The sequence below is a fragment of the Amblyraja radiata genome, chromosome 14 (genome assembly GCF_010909765.2).
Source record: "Amblyraja radiata isolate CabotCenter1 chromosome 14, sAmbRad1.1.pri, whole genome shotgun sequence".
Lineage (NCBI taxonomy): Eukaryota > Metazoa > Chordata > Chondrichthyes > Rajiformes > Rajidae > Amblyraja > Amblyraja radiata.
The window spans coordinates 20,498,837-20,524,983 of record NC_045969.1 but is presented as its reverse complement, the minus strand read 5'-3'; the positions used below and the strand labels follow the sequence as shown (position 1 = coordinate 20,524,983).

General features: G+C 39.8%; 1 protein-coding gene across 3 annotated transcripts; it reads left to right on the top strand.

The window, feature by feature from the left end:
* Nucleotides 1-748: 748 nt before the first annotated feature.
* rbbp7 (RB binding protein 7, chromatin remodeling factor) lies at nt 749-25,623 on the top strand. Of its 3 annotated transcripts, XM_033032733.1 has the most exons (13): nt 754-911; nt 6,694-6,838; nt 7,141-7,286; nt 8,537-8,710; nt 10,791-10,906; nt 11,150-11,310; nt 12,372-12,498; nt 16,836-16,913; nt 20,241-20,317; nt 21,672-21,729; nt 24,375-24,485; nt 24,658-24,755; nt 25,392-25,623. In XM_033032733.1, the coding sequence occupies exons 1-12, from the start codon at nt 887-889 to the stop codon at nt 24,724-24,726; spliced, it is 1,287 nt and encodes a 428-aa protein (XP_032888624.1). In that variant the 5' UTR covers nt 754-886; the 3' UTR covers nt 24,727-24,755; nt 25,392-25,623. The 3 variants fall into 3 exon arrangements, with proteins under 3 accessions (XP_032888625.1, XP_032888624.1, XP_032888623.1); XM_033032734.1 differs by having other exon boundaries at nt 749-889; nt 24,658-25,623; XM_033032732.1 differs by having other exon boundaries at nt 24,658-25,623.
* The last annotated feature ends 524 nt before the right edge of the window (nt 25,624-26,147 follow it).

The following is a 26,147-nucleotide window of genomic DNA, read 5'->3' as shown; positions in this document are numbered from 1 at the left end:
GTAAATTAATGTACATTTTGTATTGTTTCATATTTGTTTCTATAATAACTGAAAATGTCATTCAGTTCTCTTAATTTTTAAGAAAGTTATGGGCTTTTGACAGTCCTTGATCACAGCTTTTGTGTTGTCAATGGAAACAAAATGCTAATTTCCGAGTATGAAAATGGCCATAACTTTTTTAATACTGAAGATATGAAAGTGAATTAGGTGTCAAATTAAACTTCTTTTTATGCTTTATCTGATGGGATAAATTGCAGACTTGATTTTTTTAATCTCAAAATTTTGTAACATTGCTACTTAATGCGGCATTCCATCACGAACAGGTTCCCCACCTTTGTAGACACATTTCCGATGCTCAGCCCACAGCCTAGCAGTCTGAAGAAGGGCCCCAACCCGAAACGACACCCATTCCTTCGCTCCAGAGATCCCGCTGAGTTCCTCGAGCATTTTGTGTCTATCTTCAATGTAGAGAACGGCGTCCTTATTGCTGTGGGCGATCACTTACACTGAATAACTGGCGCAAGGAGAAGTGTGCGGTAACGAGAAGCGACAACGGCTGGAGCAAAGATACTAGAGGAGCTCTATAATCTTTGGACTGGAGCGGGGAGGTTTCCGCGTGCGCAGCGCCGCGCGGCCGGGCAGACGCGCCGCGGCCACGTGCGACACCCCACTAGGCGCGCGCACGGAAAGGCGCGGCGCGCTCCCGCCCGCGTGCGCAGGGAGGCGGGGCGACGGGTCCCTGGATCGCCGCGCGTGCGCACACGGTGTAGATTGTGGCGCGGGGTCGGTGGTTCTGTTTTTACGCGCGAGCGGGCTCGATTGTTTCGAAAGAGAAAATCACATATAATTCAAAATAAACGGCGAGCGGCAGCAGCCTTCATTCCGCATGGTGAGAATGGCTGATAAAGAGGGTGAGTGTGATGCACCGTGCATCGGAGCTTCAGCGCCGTTGCTCGAAGCCAGTGGGCCCAGTGGCGCTACGGTCCGGGGTGAAGGGAGGGCAACCTCGGGTAGCCGGAACTCGCCAGCTCCGGGCCTCAATTGCGCGAGTGGAGCAGTCAGGAGGAAGAGGAGGAGGGGTGGCTAGTCACTCGGTGCATCAGGACTGCCGGCTAGCGAGCGGTCGTTCCCCCAGCCCCATCCCCATGTCTCCGATGCGAGAGGCCACTGACCCGAACTAACTCCGAGCCCGTGGAACTGGACGGAGCAACCTCCTCAAGGCGTCTCACACCTGCCTTTAGGATGGATACCTTTTTTGTGCGGCGGGGATCTGCGGTGGGTGGGACTTGGGTGGTTCCACTGGTGCTGTCCTGTCGTTACATTTGGAGCTGACCAGATTTTCTGTTTAGTAACAGGAATGGTGCTGTTGGGTTAATTATTGCCGCGTTTTGTGTGTGGCGTGCAAAAGCACTGAAGTCAATGTTTGCAGCCGGGCCCCTACTTTGAGAGCTTGTAATGTGGTTTTCGTGACCTCGGGTCAAACAAATTTGAAATCTAGTCCCTTACAATGAAGGAAACGTGCCAAATGTTAAGCAAAGTGAGTTCCCTCACACCACACTGGAGCTTGGAGTGTTGAGCATGAAATGTTATCCGTTTCTCTTTCCACATGGCCTGGGTATTTCTAGCATTTTCTGTGTTTGTTTCAGATTTCTAGTATCTGCATAAATTTTATTTTACAACTAGGAAAACTAGTTTGGCGACGTAAGACCTTTTTGGTCTGTATTAGGCACACATTTAGTTTCTATTCTCGTGATAGTATCTTACAGAATGAACGCCGCCTCAATATAGTTTGGAGTGGTGTTGTAGATTGGGAGTTTGAGGCGTCTGGGTCACTGCATTTAAAAAAAGTAAGGGGAGGAGTGGACGAATCTCAATCAATTTTCTGTGGATTGTAAGGGGTGAGCTGACAGGGTACGCAAGTATGAGATTCTGAATGAATGAATTCTGATATTTTAACTACATCAATTTCTAGAGATGAACCTAACTGGGAAAACATACAACAGCAGCAGTTTTATAATCTTCAGTGTTGCAACCTGACCTAAGAAGGGAGCATTGCTGAAATAAAAATTGGGTCCAAGTCATAACAGGAGAAAAATAGGCATGATGAAGAAAACTTGTTTGAAGGTTAGATTTTGAGGAACATAAAAGAGGTGGACTTGAGGAGGGGGTTACAAAGTCCATGGTAAACATTAGTATTGAAACCAGGGATGCTCTCAAGATTTCAGAATCAGAGTTGTGCAAATGTCTTGGAGTGTGGTAGACAAAAGGTGCAGGAGTAGGCCCTTCGAGGCCATTCACTGTGATCATGGCTGATCCACAATCAGTACCCCGTTCCTGCCTACTCCCCACATCGCTTGACTGTGCTAACTTTAAGAGCTCTATCTAACTCTCTTGAAAGCATCCAGAGAATCTGCTTCCACTGCCTTCTGAGGCAGAGAATTCCACAGATTCACAATTCTCTGGGTGAAGAAGTTTTTCCTCATCTCTGTTCTAAATGGCCTACCTCATATTCTTAAACTGTGGCCCCTGGTTCTGGACTCCCAACATCGGGAACATGTTTCCTGCCTCTAGCGTGTCCAATCTCTTAATAATCTTATGTTTCAATAAGATGCCCTCTCATCCTTCTAAATTCCAATGTATACAAGCCCAGTCGTTCCATTCTTCCAACATATGACAGTCCTGCCATCCTGGGAATTAACCTCGTGAACCTATGCTGCACTCCCTCAATAGCAAGATCTGGAGGAGATTGTTTTGAAAAGACTAGGTAATAGCTCTGAGTTATTTGAAATTAATGAGTTGTGTAACAAAATTTGTGTACGTCAGTGACTGCAAAGATGGGTCAATGGTACTTGTTTGGACATGGATCGTATTTTGCATGATTTAAACCTCAATAGTACATTGGAGACTACAAGAATAGATTGGAAGATCAGGATCAGAGTTGCCATTGGCAGCGATAATCTGGTGCATGGAGATACTAATAGGTGTCCTGTAGTATGGGAATATGGACAATAATTTGTCTTTATTAAATTGTAAAAGGTTTGGTTTACTGAGACAGTTGTTAGAGAGAGGGCTAAGTTACAGCTTGTGATGCTGTACACAAGTTCCTTATTCACAATGTTTCTTTTGTTCACAAGAAACATTTGCTTATCCATTACTTAATGTTTGAAGAGCAAATTTCTGCTTATCCACTACTTAATTTTAGACAAGGATCACAGTTTAGAGACCGGTATGATCGTGGTGTGGTATAGGGGGGTTGCACGTAAGGTCATTGGGTCAAAGGGCGTGATGCACGGACCAGCTCAATCCATGTGGAGGACATGGCGACCTCTAGCATATACTGTTAATACACGAAACGCATACTTTCTTACCCATTAAAAACCGCTGAAAAGGTCATTTTTTGCGTTGTAAATAATTATGGAAATCGGGGTAAGCGTGAGACATTTATCGTACTTCAGAATTGCAAAAGTGAGGAGAAATGTTGGTAGAGAGAAGCGAGAGCTGAAGGGACAACAACAGCTAAAGTGCTTGGAGAACATTGGCCGTGCAGATATCGTGAAAATATTGAGAATTATCGCGTATGATCACTGCATTTCATCAACAGTAAGGCATTATTTGTGTTTTTTCTTGATTCCTTTGGTATCTAAAACGTTTCAGAAGTGATAAATCTGGCTGTAAAATTTTTAAATCGCCCATGGTTCTCAAGTGGGTTTTTACATGCACAAAGAAAATGCTTCTGAAGCTAAATTTATCATTTAAAAAAATCTCCAGGCGTACGAGTGGTGTGTGGAAAAGTAAGTTTTCTATCATTATGCTATTGAGATGTATATTTTGGCAAATAATAAAATGTCTTGACAGCTTAAACACCCACTCCCTTTCAATCACGATATTGTCAATTTGCTGAGGTTGATTATGTCCAATTAACAGCTAACAATTATGCCATTCCTTGGCTTGCATCTGAGTAAAATGTAATTAATAGGGTGATTTCACGAAAGGTCACTGGAGCGTAGATCCGCACCCACGTGACCGAAAATTTTAACTGGAGCACATGCGTCACTTCCGGTACATGTTAGTGAATGGGAAAACACGCACTTTCACACCCGTTAAAAACATCGAAAACGGCCCGTTTAACTGTACCAGTCGGGGTGACCGTGAGGAACAGCTACCTAAATTTACAGTCCAAAAAAAAGATAGAAACTAAGGTAAATTCAAGAGGGAGCTGAAGGTGTCAAAACAGCGGAAGTGCTAGCGGACATTTGCCGTGGTGATTTAAAGATCGAAAATATCGGGAATTATCGCGTTTGCTCGCTGCATTTCATCAAAAGTAAGGCATTATTGACTTTTTATCTATTCATTTGTTATATGAAAAGTATTAAAAGTTAAAAATCCGTCAGTAAAATTGCAAAATCGCCCATGGTTCTCAAGTGGGTTTTAACATGCAAAATGAAAATGCTTCTGAAGCTCCATTTACCATTTAAATAATCGTAAACTATCAATGCGTTTTGAAATAAATTGATAAATGGGATAATTGTCAGCTGTTAGTTGGACAAAAGCAGGACATTTTATTATTTGCCAAAATATATTTCTCAATGTTTCTTGTTTAAAGCCTGCACAATCACCCAAACTACTTATTTATTTATTTATCATCTAATAACAGACAAGCCTGCAGCATGGAATGATGTCAACAATCCTGATTGGGACCCACTGTGAGCAGGATAGACAATGTGCACAAGAACGCCATCAACTTGCAGAGCTATAGATGCTTGAGCTGCAACCAAATCTGCTTTAATACTCTCTTCTTGTTGCTCGTGCATGGCGTTCCCATTCCTTAGCTTGAATCTCAGTAACATTTATTTCAAAACGCATTGATAGTTTACGATTATTTAAATGGTAAATGGAGCTTCAGAAGCGTTTTCATTTTGCATGTTAAAACCCACCTGAGAACCATAGGCGATTTTGCAATTCTACTGACGGATTTTTAACTTTTAATACTTTTCATATAACAAATGAATAAAGATAAAAAGTCAATAATGCCTTACTTTTGATGAAATGCAGCGAGCAAACGCGATAATTCCCGATATTTTCGATCTTTAAATCTCCACGGCGAATGTCCGCTAGCACTTCCGCTGTTTTGGCACCTTCAGCTCCCTCTTGAATTTACCTTAGTTTCTATCTTTTTTTTGGACTGTAAATTTAGGTAGCTGTTCCTCACGGTCACCCCGACTGGTACAGTTAATTGCAGCTCAAAAACGGGCCGTTTTCGATGTTTTTAACGGGTGTGAAAGTGCGTGTTTTCCCATTCACTAACATGTACCGGAAGTGACGCATGTACTCCAGTTAAAATTTTCGGTCACGTGGGTGCGGATCTACGCTCCAGTGACCTTTCGTGAAATCACCCTATACCTTCGTATGGTTTGCGATTTATTTATTTTATTTAAAAAAATAATGATAAATTTTGCTTCAGAAGCGTTTTCTTTTTGTATGTTAAAAACCCACTTGAGAACCATGGGCGATTTTAAAATTTCACAGCCAGATTGATCACTTCTGAAACTTTTTAGATACCAAAGGAATCAAGAAAATACACAAATAATGCCTTGCTGTTGATGAAATGTAGTGAGTAAACGCGATAATTCCCAATATTTTCAGAACCATGGGCGATTTTAAAGTTTCACAGCCAGATTGATCACTTCTGAAACTTTTTAGATACCAAAGGAATCAAGAAAACACACAAATAATGCCTTGCTGTTGATGAAATGTAGTGAGTAAACGCGATAATTCCCAATATTTTCAATCTTGATATCTGCACGTCCAATGTTCGCCAAGCACTTTAGCTTCAGCTGCCGCTTCTCTCTACTGTAATTTCTCCACACTTTTGGAATTCTGAAGTAGGATAAATGTCTCTCACACCTACCCCGATTTACATAATTATTTACAATGCAAAATTTTACCATTTCAGCGTTTTTTAACAGGTCCGCAGCGCTGGAAACAATGGTAAGTACTTACCTGCAGTTCATCGCGTGTACTCCAGTTGGCATAGCGTGACAACAGTACGGGTCACGGGTCATGACCCGACTGGTATGCAACCTCCTTAGAGTAAAGTTAGCTATTGTCAAAGTCCATGTGGTGATACTGTGGCATTTTGCTTTAAAAATGAGGAAGAAAAAAATGAAGGAGAATAAGGGAGCATACAAATTCACGGTGGCGCAGCGGTAGAGTTGCTACCTTACAGCTAATGCCGGAGACCTGGGTTCGATCCAGACTACAGGTGCTGTCTGTACGGAGTTTGTACGTTCTCCCCGTGACCTGTGTGGGTTTTCTCCGAGATCTTCGGTTTCCTCCCATATTCCAAAGATGTACAGGTTTGTAGGCTAACTGACTTGGTAAATGTAAAAATTTTCCCTAGAGCGTGTAGGATAGTGCTAATGTGCGGGGATTGCTGGTCGGCGCGGACCCGGTGGGCCGAAGGGCCTGTTTCCACGCTGTATCACTAAACAAAACTGAAATTTGAAGTTTATAAAGGCATTGAATCAATCAAACACAACAGTTTTTTATGTAGCACTCATTGCCTTTTTGAGCTGTAAATAAGTCTTTCAGTTAAATTTAATAGTCAACCCGTTGCAACCGATGAGCTATGTATCTTTATGTGATTTTTATTTTTTGAAAACTTGAACTGAATTAATACGTTGTTTTTTATAGTTTATGACGACGCAGTGGAAGAGCGTGTGATCAATGAAGAATATAAAATATGGAAGAAGAATACTCCATTTTTGTATGACTTGGTTATGACTCATGCATTAGAATGGCCCAGTCTTACTGTACAGTGGCTATCTGATGTAACCAGGTAAAATATTTTTGTCAAAGATTTTGTTTATTTTATTTTTTTAAGTTCTGGTGTTCTCTTGTATTGGTGTTACCTGTGAAAAAATTAGGCCCAAAAATGTTACATTTCTATATTGTAGATCAAAACTTTGTGGAGATATTCAACATTGTAATAAGATAAAAGTTGAAGATCTGCTGAATTATCAAAGTGTTCCTATTTTAAAATATTTCTCCAAATATTTTTTTTAGATTGTATGCTGAGTATCTGTTTAATTTTTCAGTAAAAACATCAATGGGCAAGAGTGTTTTATCTGTTTTATGCAGGCCTGAAGGAAAAGATTACAGCGTTCACCGTTTGGTGTTAGGAACACATACATCCGACGAACAGAATCATTTGGTTATTGCAAGTGTCCAGATCCCCAACGATGATGCTCAGTTTGATGCTTCTCACTATGATAGTGAGAAGGGAGGTATGTCCTGGGATGTTACGCAGGCTTAAAAGTATCTCTAGTACTCTTTCATGCTCAGGATTCCAGCATCTTGTGTTTCTCGTGACTCTGTGGTATGCGTTTCATCTGCATTTAGCTCCTTGTGTTTGGAAGTCAAACTATTGGGTAATGATCTCGGGCCAAGTCTTTTAAACCTGTTAGATTATCTAGTAGAATCATGTATCCCATCTATAAACCTTTTGACTGTTTGAAATATAATTCTCATACAATTTTACTCAGTCATTTTATTTTTCAGTATTCGTCCTATTGGTCTACCATAGGTTCATTTTCTTAAACTATGCCAACTATAATTGAAATCTAAATTTCTCGGATCCATGACATTGCTAAATGCCAAATTCACTCATTTGGTTTAGAAGGTCATGTTTTATGTTATCATATTGTAAATTATTAATGTATTTGTTTAGTGCACATTAAAAATACAGAAAGTTGACCAACCATCCTTTCTTCCTTCGAGGTGGAGAATCAACTAAATAGTTTGACACTTTGAATTTTCTCATCGAATCTGAATGTTGTAAATATCCGAATTAAGGGATATCATTGGGATACATTCACTAACTAGTTTTCATGCCAAATGGTTTCTTATCCAGATGTACACAACCTCTTTACACATTCCCTCAAGGAGAGATAGAGAGTGCTTTTAGATTTGATGTTTAGATGTATTCTGCTTGCTTTCTCTTTTTGAAAAAAATATTGATTATTATGTTCAGTTTTACTATACAAAACATTATATTATACACCCACAGTGTGAGTTTGCCTATTAGCAGTGGAATTGATTTGAAATAATCCAGTTTTATTTTAAACAGACATCACTGTTGCACAAGTACTCAGTCTCCTATAGATTTGAACATTGGTTCAATGGACCAATATCTAATTTACTACGATGCTAGTAAAAGTGTGAACTACAAAAGGCCCAATGCTTGTTTTTTGTAACTTGCATCTTCTCAGGACATATTTTGTAGTTTTTTTTGGGGCGGGGGGGGGGGGGGGGGGGGGGGGGGGGCGGGATGTCAGTAATATCCAATGGGAATGCTTTCTAATCTGCTTTGTTTGCTTTACTCTCACTGAAAAGGATGTGATTGGAAATATTCCTTTAATTGTTGCTGAATAATTGCAAATTGTTTTTCCTCACAGAAGATGCTTCCTTTATGCCATGATTTGCTGTCCTAATGTTGCCAATTAAACTATTGTAATGTATCGTTTTCATTTTTCAGAATTTGGAGGATTTGGGTCTGTAAGTGGCAAAATAGAAATTGAAATTAAGATCAATCATGAGGGTGAAGTGAATAGGGCACGCTATATGCCACAGAATCCATGTATTATTGCCACCAAAACGCCAACCTCTGATGTGCTTGTCTTTGATTATACCAAACATCCATCTAAACCGGGTAAGGAACATTGTTCATTTAGTTTATTCTAACATCATATAGACCAAAAGGTCTGTGCATGGAGGAGCCTATAAAATACAAAAATGCAGAGGTTATAGGAACTAAATTAGTGCTTTTCGTAAGTGAAGACAGATGCAGGGTATAGTTAAGACAATATAGATTAAACTTTGATAACGGAGTCTTTAGAAATGTTGGTTAAACTTAATGAAGGTGCATCAACTGGTTAGAGAAGCTGGGACTATTTTATTTGGAGATGATAAGTGGGGGGGAGGGGGGGGGTTATTAGTGCTTGATAGAAGTATATAAATTATGAATGGTATGGACACAGTGGATAAAGAGTCTGCTGTCGGAAAGAACTGTTGATGCTGGTTTAAATCGAAGGTAGACACAAGATGCTGGAGTAACTCAGCGGGACAGGCAGCATCTCTGGAGAGAAGGAAGGGGTGATGTTTTGGTTCAAGAAGGGTCTCGACCCGAAAGGTTACCCATTCCTTCTCTCCAGAGATGCTGCCTGTCCTGCTGAGTTACTCCAACATTTTGTGTCTACCTAAAGAGATTGCTGTTTTGGTTAGAGGAAATCTAAGGGCTGCAGATATGAAATATGAAATAAATAGTAGTAAGAGTAATATAAAGAAAATCGTTTTAACACTGTGATTGGAATCTGAAATGTACTCCCTGAAGATATTCAGGTTTCAATGTGGCTGTCAAGAGGAAATAAATAGAATATATGATGAGAAATTTACGGCTACAGGGAAGGAGTGGGAGGCTGAAATAAGTAGGTTGCTCTGGTGGAGTTGCTGTGGACACAAAGCTGAATGGCCTTGTATGCTGTTAACATTGCCATAATTCTGAGAGTTAATTAAGTCACGATGAAACAAATGAAATCAAAGCAGTGAAACGTTCATAAATGCCATTAAAAACCCTACATGTATTTGATCTTCCCAAATAGATAAAAGTTAGCATATCGAACCGCAAATTTTTGCAAATTACTAAAACTGTTTTCAAATTAGCATGTGGAACTATTAAATAGCAGCAGGTAAATATATTGTACTTTTATAGCATGACCATCTCAATCTCAGCATCTATAATGCTTGGAAAACTGCACTAAATCTGGATGAAATTTGGAGACGAATGGGGTGCATTTGTATGTAATGCCAATTTATTACTGCCCCAAAAAGCCCTTTGTTTATTAAATGTAAATTCTTCTCTAGATTTGAAATTTAAAGAAATTCCTATTGATATTGCATGCTTTTTAAAACGGCATGCTAAGAAGCAACCTGTTCTTTGGTTGTCAAAAGGCACAGCTATATTTTTTTCTTAAAATTAGGGATTTTGTTAATAGTTATAAAGTACAGTCCAAAATAAAAACATAATTGTCTTTAAAACAAAACTTACAAAATGCCCAGCTTGGTATGGGGAGGCAGTTATTGTAAATCAACTTTGCTAGATTTTCTTTGCCCTAGAACTATAATCTCTATAATAGCTATATCTGTTTATGGTGATGAAGTATGTCCACAATATGCAGTGAAATCAGAAGGTATTCTGACCCCTTCACTTTTCCCACATTTTGTTACGTTACAGCCTTATTTTAAAATGGATTAAATTCTTATTTTTTTATAAACCTACACACAATACCCCAGAATGCAGATGCGAAAACGGGTGTACTTATTTGGGTAATTTGAGAGGATCTGCAGAGAAGAATGGGAGAAATTACCCAAATAAAGGTGTGCCAAGCTTGTAGTGTCATACCCAAGAAGACTTGAGGCTGTAATCGCTGCCAAAGGTGCCTCGACAAAGTACTGAGTAAAGGGTCTGAATACTTATGTAAATGTGATATTTCAGTTCTTTTTAATTACTTTGCAAAAATTTCTAAACACTTTTTGCTTTTTTATTATGGGGTATATTAAAAAAAAAAAAAACTTTAATCCATTTTAGAATAAGGCTGTAACGTAACAAAAATGTGGAAAAAGTGAAGGGGTCTGAATACTTTCTGAATGCACTGTATATTTTGTATACAAGGCTAGTTATTGAGTTTAACGGGGGCTGATTGTAATCAGCTGGTTTGATTGTTTCGCATTAGATCCAAGTGGCGAGTGTATTCCTGATCTGCGGCTACGTGGCCATCAAAAAGAAGGATATGGCCTCTCCTGGAACCCTAATCTGAGTGGACATCTTCTTAGTGCTTCTGATGATCATGTAGGTGCACGTGTTGCTTCAGTGTTTGACTGATCAAATGAGTGAACAAGTCTTTTGCACAAGGTGGTTGTAAACTGCAGCCAAATCTAGAATGAAGAACTTTGATCATTATTGCCATTTAACTGCTATTAGATGGACAAATGTTAATCTTTTTAGCTACGACATGATTAGATTTTCAGACTGGGAATCGCTTTTTCCAAATTAAGATTGGTAATAATTTAAATTCTGTCTATTTTTCCACAGACTATCTGTCTTTGGGACATTAGTGCAGGTCCAAAAGAAGGAAAGATAGTTGATGCTAAAACAATCTTTACAGGTCACACTGCAGTTGTAGAAGATGTGTCCTGGCACTTATTACATGAATCTTTGTTTGGATCAGTGGCTGATGACCAGAAACTCATGATGTGAGTATAAGATTAATGATAATTTTTAAGAGTCAATACTGTAACCATTGAAACAACAGGAAATTATAATGTTACTTCCTGTAGACCAGAGGTATTTGCTAATGTTAAGGGCTATAATCCCAATATCTATCTTTTTCTCTTTATAATATATATCCTGACTCTGGCAACATCTCAGAGCTGGCAGGCTGTGGATGGCAGCCCAGAGACGCATGGAGCAGCAGATCTGCTGAGGGCTGCAGGTGAGGGAGAGGGGACCACCATTGACCACTTTATCAATACCACTGCTGTAGACTAGTAGCAAGTCTTTTGTGGACAGCGTTGTCCCAAGTATATTAATATTTTCCAGTGAACATTCTGGTCTTCTGCAGTGCCATACAATGCATGTTCTCATGCAATAAGGAGAGTTTTATAGCAACTAGTCTTCATGTTCATTTTTTTTTGTTCTCACAACTTTTGAGTGTTTTCTGTCAATATTGTTCAATGCTTCATGAATAATTTTATACTACAGCCATAAATAGATGCTTTTGAGCTTCTATCACAGATTACTAGATTTTCAGATGAGCAGACATTTTCCAAACATTGCCCCTGTCTCTTTCAGGGGGTATTCTTTGCCTAAATGGCTTTTCTTCATGTGTGAATGCCAGCAGGTGACATAGATTTAAATCTGCATTTACTTTGTTCCTGAGTTGGATTTTCAGCATAGTCATCACATAGAAACAGGAATTCTTGATGCTTTGTTTTCTCTTCTAGCCAGTCATAGAAGTCAATTGCCAAATCTTATGACTGGTGAATGGCTAACTCGTCAGATGAGATTTGATCCTAAGGCCTTGCATCCAGTTACTATCTCAACTAAAGTGTATAAAAATGAAAGGTGGAAACTGCTGATGGTCAATCGGGCAAAACTTCAAATGGTCTTGGTCTGCACAGAAGACACAACGATCTGACCTCGCCCTGTTTATGATATTGCAAACAACTAATTGTGATATAAGTTGTGATATAAGTTATCTTGTGGCATTTTTTAATTTCATGCTAAAGTTCAAGTTCATATTTTTGTTTTGCAGTTGGGATACCAGGTCAAATAATACTTCAAAGCCTAGCCATTCTGTGGATGCTCACACAGCCGAAGTCAACTGCTTGTCTTTCAATCCATACAGTGAATTTATCCTAGCAACTGGCTCTGCTGACAAGGTCAACATTTTTGTTACTTATAGCAGCCTTACCAAACCCACAGTGCCCTCCATAATGTTTGGGATAAAGACCCATCATTTATTTATTTGCCTCTGTACTCCACAATTTGAGATATGTAATAGAAAAAAATCACATGTGGTTAAAGTGCACATTGTCAGATTTTAATAAAGGCCATTTTAAATGTTTTGGTTTCACCATGTTGAAATTACAGAGCCCTCCATAATGTTTGGGACAGACCCATCATTTATTTGCCTCTGAAAGAGCTAATAGTTTGGAGCTCCGGAGCGTTGGGCCGCTGCTCCAACATCGTGGAGCTCTGGTGCGGAGAGCTTCCAACGCGGGCGGCGCTGAACAACCTCGCGGAGTCCTGGGGCGCCTTGCAGAGTGTCTACAGCAGCAGTCTCCACCCGGCGCGGCCTGCGGACTTTGGAAGCCGCAGACTCCGGTAGGAGGGGGCCGACTCTGTCCACGCCGCTGAGGACGTCCCGCAGCCCCGACGTCGGACTTGTATCACCCCGGCGAGCGGTCCTGGACATCGGGCCGCCCATAGCTGCAACTGTGGAGGGCTTGGGGAGGCCCTGACCACGAGGAACAGTGGAGGAAGAGACTGACTGGTGCCTTCCCACACAGTGGGGAAACTGATTCTGCTGTGTGGGGATGTTTTATGTCAAATTCTATAGTGTGTTGTGTTCTTTATTTTTATTGTATGGCTGTATGGGAATTTCATTTCACTGTGGCACATGTGACAATTAAATGTATCTTGTAGTCAAATCTAAAATTGAGTCGTTCTTCTACAAAAGCATGGCTCGGTACCAAGTCTGAATGACATTGCAAATTATATGGAACACAATATGGAGGACAGGTTGCCTTTTCAAAAACGACATTAAGATGGAATCCTTCAGTAATAGCATATGCTTCTTTTCAAGGCCATAAAGAAGCCAAGATTGGAAAAAAAAATAGCTGACGTTCCAGAGATAAGTAATAACTTGTTATTGGATGAGCTTGATTTGGACCCAGCTTTCCTATATTGTGAAAGGCTAAAAATATTTCAATCATGCCATATTCAGACTTGGTAGGAGTGTTTTACTGATAAGAAAAATGTATAATTGTGCTAACTCTCCTTTGTTCTGTGAGTGGGAGCCCGAGAAGCACTGAACAACGTTTGTGCTCATTGTAGATCTTTGCCACTCCCGTCTGACGAATCAGTTAAAGATTGCCATGGTCATTTAACGTTTGTTGCTATCTGCTTTTTAAGAAGCAAACTTTGACATCTGTACTACACAATTTGAGATTTGTAATGGAAAAATCACATGTGGTTAAAGTGCACATTGTCAGATTTTATTAAATGGTATTTTTATATATTTTGGTTTCACCATGTAGAAATTACAGCTGTGTTTATACAAAGTTCCCCCATTTAAGGGCACCATAATGTTTGGGACACATCGCTTCACAGGCGTTTGTATTGCTCAGGTGTGTTTAATTGCCTCCTTAATGCAGGTATAAGAGAGCTCTCAGCACCTAGTCTTTCCATCACATTTGGAAACTTTTATTGTTTATCAACATGAGGACCAAAGTTGTTCCAATGGAAGTTAAAGAAGCGATTATGAGACTGAGAAACAATAAAACCGATAGAGACATCAACCAAACCGTAGGCTTACCAAAATCAACTGTTTGGAACATCATAAAGAAGAAAGAGAGCACTGGTGAGCTTAGGGAAATCGCAAAGAGACTGGCAGGCCAAGAAAGACCTCCACAGCTGATGACAGAAGAATTCTCTCTCTAATAAAGAACCGCCCCCCCCTCTCCCAAACACCTGTCCGACAGGCCAGAAACACTCTTCAGGAGTCCAGTGTGGATTGTCAGTAACTACTGTCCGCAAAAGACTTCATGAACAGAAATACAGAGGCTACATGCAAGATGTAAACCACTGGTTAGCTGCAAAAATAGGATGGCTGGGTTACAGTTTGCCAAGAAGTACTTAAAAGAGCAACCATAGTTCTGGAAAAAGCTCTTGTGGACAGATGAGACGAAGATTAACTTGTATCAGAGTGATGGCAAGAGCAAAGTATGGAGGAGAGAATGAACAGATCCAAAGCATACCACCTCTTGTGTGACACACGGTGGTGGGGCTGTTATGGCCTGGGCATGTATAGCTGCTGAAGGTACTGGTTCACTTATTTTCATTGATGATACAATTACTGATGGTAGTAGCATAATGAATTCTGAAGTGTATAGTCACATCCTAACTGTTCATGTTCAAACAAATGCCTGAACTCATTGGCCGGCGGTTCATTCTACAGCAAGACAATGATCCCAAACGTACTGCGAAAGCAACAAAGGAGTTTTTCAGAGCTAAAAAATGGTAAATTCTTGAGTGGCCTGGTCAATCACCTGATCTAAACCCAATTGAGCATGCCTATTATATGCTGAAGGGGACTAGCCCCCAAAACAAGCATAAGCTACAATGCAGGCCTGGCAGAGCATCACCAGAGAAGACAACCAGCAACTGGTGATGTCCATGACTCACAGACTTTAAACAGTCAATGAATGCAAAGGATATGCAGCAAAATACTAAACATGACTATTTTCATTTACACAACATTATGGTGCCCTGAAATGGGGGAACTATGTATAAACACTGCTGTGATTTCTGCATGATGAAACCAATATGTATAAAAATTGCCTTTATTAAAATCTGACAATGTGCACTTTAACTACATTTTTTTTCTATTACAAATCTCAAATTGTGGAGTAAAGAGGCAAATAAATAAATGATGGGTCTTTGTCCCAAACATTATGGAGGGCACTGTACAGCGGTGTTTATACGTAGCCGCGCAACCCCCCCCCCCCCCCCCCCCCCCCCCAATTTCAGGGCACCATAATTTTTGGGACGCAACAATGTCATGTGAATTAAAGTAGTCATGTTTAGTGTTTTGTTGCTTATCCTTTGCATGCAATGACTGATTGAAGCCTGCGATTGATGAACATCGCCAGTTGCTGGGTGTCTTCCCTGGCGGTGCTATGCAAGGCCTATATTGTAGACATCTTTAGCTTATGCTTGTTTTGGGGGCTGGTCTTCTGTTTTCGCTTCAGCATATAAAAGGCATGCTCAATTGGGTGATTGACTTGCCACTCAAGAATTGACCATTTTTTTTTGTTGCTTTATCATTATGTTTTGGATCATTGTCTTGCTGTAGAATGAACCACCGCCCAATGAGCTTTGAGGCATTTGGTTGAACCTGAGCAGATAAGATGTGCCTATACACTTTAGAATTCATTATGCTACCACCATCAGCAGTTGTTTCCTCAATGAAGATAAGTGAGATGGTACCTTAAGCAGCCGTACATGCCCAGGCCATAACACCCCCACCACCGTTTTTCACAGATGAGGTGGTATGCTTTGGATCTTGGGCAGTTCCTTCTCTCCTCCATACTTTGCTCTTGCCATCACTCTGATAATTAATCTTCGTCTCATCTGTCCACAAGACTGTTTTCCAGATCTGTGGTTGCTCTTTTAAGTACTTTGTGGCGAACTAACCTGGCCTTCCTATTTTTGCAGCTAACCAGTGGTTTGCATCTTGCAGTGTAGTCAGTGGTCATTGACAAATCCACACCTGACGCCTGAAGAGTGTTTCTGATCTGTCGGACAGGTGTTTGGGGGGTTTACTTTATTATAGAGAGAATTCTTCTGTCATCAGCTGTGGAGGTCTTCCTTGGCCTACCAGTCCCTTTGCAATTAGTAAGCTCTCTTCTTAATGATGTTCCAAACAGTTGATTTTGGTTAGCCTGCTTGGCTGATGTCTTTAACGGTTTTATTCTTGTTTCTCAGTCTCATAATGGCTTCTTTGACTTTCATTGGCATCACTTAGATCCTCATGTTGATAAACAGCAATAAAAGGTGATGGAAAGACTAGGTGCTGAGAGCTTTCTTATACCTGCATTAAGGAGGCAATTAAACATACCTGAGCAATTACAAACAGCTGTGAAGCCAAGTGTCCCAAACATTATGGTGCCCTGATTATGGGGGGGGGGGGGGGGGGGGGGGGGGGGACGATGTATAAATACTTCTGTAATCTTTACATGGTGAAACCAAAATGTATAAAAATGGCCTTTATTAAAATCTGACAATGTGCACTTTAACCACATGGTTTTTTTCTATTACAAATCTCAAATTGTGGTCTTTGTCCCAATCATTATGGAGGGCACTGTATTCATTACGTGCATTGTCTTTCTATAAGTTTTTCCGATGTGTTCTGTAAATTTAGATTGTTTTTTAAAATTGCACTATTAAAAGCAATGTGACCACACATTTAATTTTTCCAACGTGTTATATTTAGACGGTGGCATTGTGGGACCTTCGGAATCTAAAATTAAAGCTTCATTCTTTTGAGTCTCACAAGGATGAAATCTTCCAGGTGAGCAGCAAGTTTTTTTTTTTAACAAGAGATTGTGAAGTTTTTGGTTCAGTTAATGGTTCCTTGTTATAATTGGGAGATGTAGGTTATACTTTACCATTGTTTTTATGAGTTTATTTTCCTTTTTTGTACATAAAATAGAAGTAATTTTCCCATGGGATTATACTTCCTAGGAAATATTTTCCACTCCATCTAAAGATTGAGATTTGTTTGTCCATGTCTTCAATTGTTAAGGAGTTGGAATTTTATGCAGCCAAAGTAGTCTGCACATGAATTTGCCCCTCTGCCATTTCCAAATCGATAATTGTTCAAATTTATTTACACTTGCTGATGCACCAGTGTGGTAAATATTGCATGCGATACATATTTTTTAAATCTTAAGAAAATAGGGTATGACATTGGAAATGTTTTAGAACTATCACAATTCTGGTAACGTAGAACTAGATTCACGTTGTGCATGGTAGAACATCTTTTACATGGTTGAATAGCCTGCTTTTGCTCTTTGCCTTATAATTCTGGTTCAACCTATTGGTATTGTGAAGTAGAATTTTTTGATCACTAAGTATCATTGCTGTAAAAATGACTTGGAGAAAGGAAGTGAATTTGGATGTAGTGGTATTCCTTGTTTGTGTCTATCAGTCAGATTCAATACATGCCATTGTATGGAAATGGCACAAGCCCCACACAATGCCACAAAATAAATTGTATTTCACAGTTGTTCTTCACTAATATTTGCCATTGCTTTCGTTCCATTTGGCGCGTAGGACTGTCCATATTTGGTGCTACTTTTATCTGGGCAATCATTCCTAAGAAATTGCTCCTAAGTGATACTTTCACGATATTTCTCCTGCTGAATCCTTTTTCTTTTCTGTTTTCCATCTGCATGCTTGACAAAAAATGCAAAATCCAGTGTTAATTTGCACGTGTTGAAAACATTGTTTCAGATCTTTTAATCTCTCCATTGTTCTTATTTGTTACACTATGCTCGACAGTCATAAGCATTGTCTTTGGATGTATCTAATATTGCAATAGTCACTGACACCATCTCTACCGTGCAAATATTTGGTGTAGAAACAAATTGTTCACTGCCATGAACTGATGTTTGACTTAGTTGTGAGCTTCTAGCACTGCTATCAAAAAATCATTCAATTTCCACCTTTTGTATAATTACCTCTAAATTCATCTGCTGGTGAAATCCTCATCCAAACTGTTATTTCCGGACTTCAATGCTCCAGCATATTTGGTTGGCCTTCCTTATTCCATGTAAAGTTTTGCAGATGGACATTGAGTTGTTTAGGTGTTTCTGAAGTTTAACAATCTATTTCCTGCCACTTGAGCTTGCCTTTTTTTTAAAAGAATACTTAAATGTTAACAGCCATGCTTTCATTTGTGAAAGTAAAAACTAGAGAAATTGCAGCTTTGTGATGTAGATATTTTTACTGCTATCTATTGCAGCCCATCTTGGTTATTTTTAATCATCCTGCCCTTTAGTTAAAATCTCTGCACGTAAAAAAAATGTAGGAAACCTTGAATCATTTAAGACTTCTTCTCTCAAGAAACTTTAAGTTTGGCATGGGTGCCATTCTGTAAAAGTTCAACTTTTTATGGCTCAGCAGATCATAGTACAGGTTGAACACCAATTTTCTGGCACCCACCGTTCTGGATTATCCGTTTTTCCGGGACAACAAACGTTGTGTGATAATGAAACAATAATACCCTCATGACCCGCTAATGACACCCCTCCTGTGTCTCTAAAGCACCATGGAGTGCAGAAACTAAAAATATATATATAAAGTGAAACTGAATATGAATAGAATGACCTGCTGAGCCATTCCCGTCTCCCTGGCCGTATAGAGCTCCGGCTTCCGACTCCACCCCTGACTCGCCAGGTGTACCAGTGATCCCCTCTCAACTGCTATTTCTTCTGTGATGGATTTAGCCGCTCCCCACTTGACCATCGCCACCTGCTTCTCCAGCCGCCCTGTCCAGTCAGCATTGACACCTCCCTCACGGGCCTAGTTTTAAAGTGAAATGACACAAAGTGCTGTAGTAACTCGGCTGACTGAATTAGTCTGAGGAAGAATCCCGATGTCACCTATCCATGTTCTCCAGAGATCCTAAATTGCTCCAGCACTTTGTGGCCTTTTGTCTATTAACCATCATCTGCAGTCATCAGCAATAACTGCACCTCTCCCAATGGATCTATGGTTCGTTTATAGTAAATCCTCATTTTAACATCCATAGCGGAGGGTGTGGGGTCAGAAGCCGTGGATCTAAGCTGCTGGGACAGTGGGAGCTGGGGATGGTTCGGCAGGTCATTCAATTCACATTCAGTTTACAATTCCATCTGTGGTGCTTGAGGAAGTTCAACAGAGGTCTCATAATTTCGTCTGGATTTTAGGGGGGTATGGTGGGGAGAGACCATCAGCTGCTGTAAAATTGGTGTTCAACCTGTGTCAACTTGCTGTGCGTTGATGACATTAAGGACCTCATCTGACCTATTGTTTAAAAAAAATCTTTAATTGTACTGATTATTTGTGAGTGCAATAAATTATTGGAAATAATCTGGTTTTCATGCTGTTGCCTTAGTATTCCTATTAAAATGTGAGCAGAGACGTCTTTTGAGTCATATATAACAATGAGATAATGTACAATGTAGTCTCACACCACCTTGCCAAAATTCTTTGCTTGGACCTATTTTATTAGGACAACAGGCCTGTAGAATTGGTCATTTGAAATTAATAATGACATGCTATATAACTCTCTGGTAGGTTACAATTAAAAATAAATAAGGATATACATTGGAAACATGATTATGAACTTCAGTGGACTGCTTGTATCTTTCTACATCAGTTAATTCAAATCGTATGGAACTACCTGTCATTAGAATGATTCAGGACCTCTAACAATTGTGTAAGATTCCAATAGTCTATATCTAGTTTTCTTCACATTAGTTTTTTGTCTTTTACACTTGTCAAACGTTGTTGGTTCTCATCTATAATCTGGGAATAATTTATGTTGAAAATGATAAAAATGAACCCTTCAGTTTGTTTACCTCAATGGATGGTACATTTAAAATGACATATTGGTGTCGTGTATAGTACAGTAAGATATTACGGTTTAGCATGTAGATAGAAACGAAGCACAGGTTTTCAGTACACGCTGTTGCCAGTGTGGGTCTTTGTTTTACAAAAGTACAGTGCGCATACTCGCACATATTCACGAGACTGATAAGGAAAGCACCATTTCCTTTGCAAGACCTCTATCCATAATCCTTCCTATCCCATTTACCAAAGACCGCAGGTGATGCTGAAATTTATTTTGTAGGTCCAATGGTCTCCACATAATGAAACTATCCTGGCTTCCAGTGGTACAGATCGTCGCCTCAACGTTTGGGATTTAAGGTGAGAAGAAATTTGTACTTTTCCAATAAGCAGTTTTCTTTCAGTAATATGTTGATCTGAACTCATGGTATAATAAAGTAGACGGTGATTAGTAGCAGTATTCATAGGGAACGCTATCGTAGTAAAGAACACAAAGATCTGAGCTAAAGTGAACAAATAGCAGACACATTGGGTTGTTCGAACGAGTCTGAGACATCGGTGGAAATTGTTTAGGGAAAGCATTGATAAAATGGATTATTCCAGCCTTCCAGAAAATTAGATGACTGAGGAAATTGTTAATGTGTTGACCAAGACTTCTCAAAACACTGATTTAAAAATGTGTAATTGGATTGTCAAATTGCTGATGTGACACCATAATTATTCGTCCACCAATTATAGGGAAATTACCATAATCTGTTATTAGGGATAATATCCAAGTGTTTAAACAAATATAATCTAAGGAAAAACCTGTAAAGAAAAAGTCTTGTTCAATTTAATTCTGTGGAGAGACCATTGAGATAAATAGGGTAGTGTTAATGGCTATTACTCTGACTTCCAGAAAGCATTCAGTCTATCTACGTAAAAGACTGGCCTAAAAATAGACTACCGGTAATTGGTTTGCCTGCCTGGTCATTTTTCTTCTGATAGTTCCAATGGTTCAATTTTGTAAAGTTCTGTGTTTTTCTCCATCTTGCAATCCTTTTGTTAATATTTTTCTCAGACGCCTTGGCTTGCAGGAGGCTGAGGGGTGATCCTACAGAGGTGTATAAAATCATGAGGGAAATAGATAGGCTGAATGCACAGTCTTTTACCCAGAGTATGGAAATCAAGAACCAGAGGTAAATAAGTAAAGATTTAATAGGAACCTGAGGGACAGCTTTATCCACAAAGAGAGAGGTAGTTGTATGGAATGAGCCACCAGAGGAGGTATTTAGGAAGGAACTGCTGATACTGGTTTGCACCAAAGATGGACACAAAATACTGGAGTAACTCAATGTGCCAGGCAGAATCTCTGGATAGAAGGAATGGGTGACGTTTCGGGTCGAGACCCTTCTTCTGAAGAAGGGTCTTGTCCAGAAATGTCGCGCATTCCTTTTACCCAGTGATGCTGCATGTCCTGCTGAGTTACTTTAGCATTATGTGGCTATCTTTGCCAGAAGAGGTATTTGAGGCAGGGATTGTAAATACATTTGAATAGGTACATGGAGTTGAAAGGCTTGGGGATATGGGCCAAATGCGGGAAGGTGGGACTGGTGTAGATGGGGCATTTTGGTTGGCATGGGCAAGTTGGGCAGAAGGGCCTCTTTCCATGTTGTATGACTCTGACTTGTTCTGCAGACTTTAATATGAATTCCCCTGGATGTTGTCATTGCAGCAAAATTGGCGAGGAACAATCAGCAGAAGATGCAGAAGATGGACCTCCAGAACTACTGGTAGGTCTGTGTACAAAATAAAACAATTAAGCTAATTTACTTTGCAATATGCCATTCTGTTTATGTTGCCTTTCCTCATTTGCCCAGTTGCAGTGCAAAAAAATGTAAACATGGACATTAGAGCTTAATTTCTGAGGTTCAGTGGGAATGTCTTCCTTTGGCATCAGGATAGTCTTTTCAGAGTTTGACATCAAGGATCCAAATAAAGCTGAAGTCAATAAGAATGATGGAGTTATCAGGCTTGTATCACACTAAACACGTGTAATGATGATTGTTAGAGGCCATTTATCTCCATACCGGCACATCATTGCTGGTGTTTATTGATCATAATACAGTATTCTATTTCTCAGATAATGATGGGGTTTAATGTCTAAGTCTTGCTGAATTTGGACTATTTCTGAATTTGGCTGATGTGGTAAATACTAGACAACGAGTTCCCATGAGAGATAAGAGAAAGTTCTGGAAATGCTCAGCAAGTGAGGCAACAGCTATGGAGAGAAATACAGCTAACCTTTTTGATGATCTATTATTCAAATTAAGTGCAAGAGTTGTAGGCTATTTGGTCTCTCGGAGAGCTCCATGTAATTTTTTCTGAGTCAGAACTCCTTTAACATTAGTGTGGGATGTGCTCTGCAGCCTGGATCTACTCTCTTCTTGCATGTATTTAGGGGTGGTCAATCATTAATATGCTTCCTGACGGTCCGGCAATTTTTAAAAATCTGAATTTTAGGCATGTGTGCCCATAGAGGGTTTTTGTCACATAACTTTAGTTATTTTAGCATTCATTTTAAATTTGTGCTGTGGTTATTAACTCCTCAGCTTAAGAAAACACTTTTCCTTCATTTACTTTTGCCCATTTGTTATTTTTAGCACCCTTTCAACTACTTTCTTGAGGTGAAAAAAAACTGCTTTATAATATTGTGCTATTTGAGATTGAATTATTACTCATTTGTTTATGCCAAAATGGATGAGACGGCACAGTAATATAAGGATAATTCATTCCACATCTTTAAACTTTGCAATATTTTATGATGTAGTGGAGAGTGAATATCTAAATGCAGGATCTAGTTGGGGAAGTGGGCCATGAAAAGGCAAATGGAATATAATTCTGACAATTATGAGGTGCTGCATTTTGTAAGTGGTTTGGACCTGGAGAGTATTAAGAGACCCAGGGTGGTGGTACATAGTTCCCAGAAAGTAGTGAGACAGGTGAATTATGATGAAAACGTTTGAAAGCTTGCCCTCATCGGTCAAGGCATTGAGTATGGGAATTGGGACATGTTACAACTGTTCAAGTAGTTGGTAAGACCACATTTGAAGTACTGAGTATTCCAGTTGCCCAGCTATAAGAATTATATAATTATGCTAGAAAATATACATTGAAGGTTCATGAGGACGTTACTGTGACTGGAGGGCTTTAGTTATGAGATTCTGTATGTGGTGGGGTGTTTGCTCTGGAGAGCAGGAGATTGTAATGACTATAAAAGTATACAATATCATGGGGAGTATAGTGGGCGGCGCGACCGATGTTGCAGCGGCCTCTGCAGTCCGTCTTTCTTTTTAAATTTTTTTTGTTGTCCCGTTGAGTGTATAGTTTGTAGTGGGTTTTTAAATTGTTTTTAACTGTGGGGGTGGGGAAACTTTTAAATCTCTTCCCTGTACGGGGGACCCGGCCTTTTCCCTGTCGGGTTTCCGTTGTCTTTGGGGCCTCCAACCGGAACGACCTGGGGGCTCCAGTCGCGGAGCCTGCGGACCTACCATCGTGGAGCTGGCCGGCTTCGGAGCGTGGAGAGCTGTGGTGGCGCGCGGCTGCGGCCCGACGTCAGAGCTTCGGAGGCTCCAGCCGCAGGCCCGGTGGACGGTGACATCGGGAGCTCGCGGGTCCCTGGTGGGAGACCGCTTTTCGGAGCTCCCGCAACGGCAACTTCTCCCAACTGAATTGCGGGGTTGAAATGACCTAGAGCGGGGCTTTAACGGTTGCGGGACTTGCCAGTGCCCGCCAGGGGTTCCAACATCAAGACCTGGAGCGCGGCCTTGCATTGCCCGACGCAACCTTAATGACCGCGGGACTTACCATAGCCCGCCGGGGGCTTTGACATCGGGAGAAGAATGGAGAGCAGGGGAGAGACAAGACTTTGCCTTCCATCACAGTGAGGATGAGATTCACTGTGATGGATGTTTGTGTAAATTGTGTTGGTGTGTGTCTTGGTTCTTTTCTTGTTGTATGACTGCAGAAATCAAATTTCATTTAAACTTCATTTGTTCAAATGACAATAAACGGTATTGTATTGTTAGTCTTTTAGTTAATCTTAGAGAATATAAATTTAAGATGTGAGGACAAAGATTTAAAAGTGACATGCTTTACAACTTTTTTGCACCGCATGGTGGGTGTATAGAACAAGCTGTCAGAGAAAGCTGGTGAAGTAGATACAATTACATTTAAGAAGGTACATGAATAGAAACGGTTTAGTAGAATGGGCAAAAAGCAACCAGATAGATCGGACTAGCTTGAATAAACATCTTGGACAGCATGGACTAGCTGGGCCGAAACCGTTCCAAAAGGAAGAATTTCTTCATGCAGTGTCAATTTATAGGTAGATTTAAATCTCAACAATCATTCAAGCAATATTGCTTTTTTCTTGCAGTTTATTCATGGAGGGCACACTGCAAAGATCTCTGATTTCTCCTGGAATCCAAACGAACCATGGGTAATCTGTTCTGTTTCGGAAGATAATATTATGCAAGTTTGGCAGATGGTGAGTGTTGGTCTTACTGAAGTGGCTGTAGTCCAAATAACAAAGAAATAGTATAAAAAGTGCAGAGTATAAAATGTAGTTAATATATTTGTAGCATGGCTAAATAACTTGTGTATTATGGTTAAATTACATAAATGTTATTTATCAAGATTTAATTGTAATTTTGTTTCAGGCTGAGAATATTTACAACGATGAAGAGCCTGATACACCGGCCTCTGAACTAGAGAGTCAAGGATCATAAGCCTCATTATCACCACCTGCATTTAAGAGGTCTGAAAAAAATCTAGACTGATAATCTTAACACAACAATTTTCCAAGTGGTCCTTTCCAGTCGAATGTTGGGGCTTGTGTATATATAAAGCACTTACGGAAATTCTGACGTGCAATTCCTGTAATTTCCAGAGAGTGTCGTACAGAAATTTTGGAAGTGTTTTGAGAATGCAAAGCCTGATTTATGCAGTAGTGTGTGATTGTATTTCTTAGCATGTATAAAAGCTTATTGATAGCTGCCAGAAATCTAAAGCACAAATTGTGTATACTTATGTTTTGCCATAATACAGCTTGACCCTGAAATGTGATTAGCAGCAGGGGCATTGATTTGGAGTATGCATGACAATTGATTCCAATGGAAATGTGTTAAATTTGAAGTCTCGACAAGGAATTTTTTACCTTAAACTTAAGGACAGGAAAGACATTGATTATCTAAAGTGCATGTTGCAGCACTTGGAATTCTTTGGCTTGTATTTGTCCAGCCCTCTTGACCCACATCACGTGCATACAGTGGTGGTTCAAATGCCATTAACTTTCCAGCATTTGTTGCTGCAGCACATCCATGTCCATACATTTTAAATAATTGCAGCAAATGTTGTATTATCATTGAGAACAAAATATTTACTTGTTTTTCAGTGTAATTCAGCAAATGGTGAAGAAATGCTACTGCAGTCCTCTGAGGGATAAGAACTAACGTATGTGGTGTAGGTTTCTTAGCGTTTGAGGCTCTTCTGTGTATGATTGTATGCATTTATAAATTTCTATAGAAATTTGCTTGTCCTGTACTTTCTTTCATAATTTTAAAATAATTGCATTTTATGCACATTGTAGAGCAGGGATATATAAACAAAATAAACCTTTTGTAATACTTTCTAAAACCACGGCTATTTTTTTAGATGGAGAGAGGCAGAATTTAATCAACACACATATTGGAGATTACTTTATATTTTATGAATGAAATCTCATTGTAAAATTAAGGGCTGTTGAATGTGTTGGGAATAACAGTGATTATGTCTGGATTTGTGCTTGGTTTGGGGATTGACCATATTTATGAAATTTATGCTCTTGGGTAACTGGGCGATGGATCTGAAATCCTGATGAAGAGAAGCTCCTTTCCTCTGAGATGTTTCCCCTATTGATCTTAGACAGCCTTCTGAGAGGTCAGGTGGCACTTTGATTTTGCTTACGTGTGCAAAAGAAGGCACATCCAACAATTTAGTATTACACGGGGGGAAGGCAAGAGAATTAGTTTGAGAGGGATCAGCCATGACTGAATGGTGGAGTGGACTTGATGGGTGGGCCAAATGGCCTAATTCTGCTCCTATCACTTATGAACCTCAAAATGTTGGCCTAAAATTTGAACAAATCTTTAATCATCAACCTATACTTTTA

Bases quoted from the DNA above. Each gene is read 5' to 3' on its own strand.
- rbbp7 (XM_033032733.1), top strand. From the start codon at position 887: ATGGTGAGAATGGCTGATAAAGAGG. The intron at 21,730-24,374 runs GTAGGTCTGTGT...TTTTTCTTGCAG, and splicing joins ATGGACCTCCAGAACTACTG to TTTATTCATGGAGGGCACAC. The intron at 24,486-24,657 runs GTGAGTGTTGGT...ATTTTGTTTCAG, and splicing joins TTATGCAAGTTTGGCAGATG to GCTGAGAATATTTACAACGA.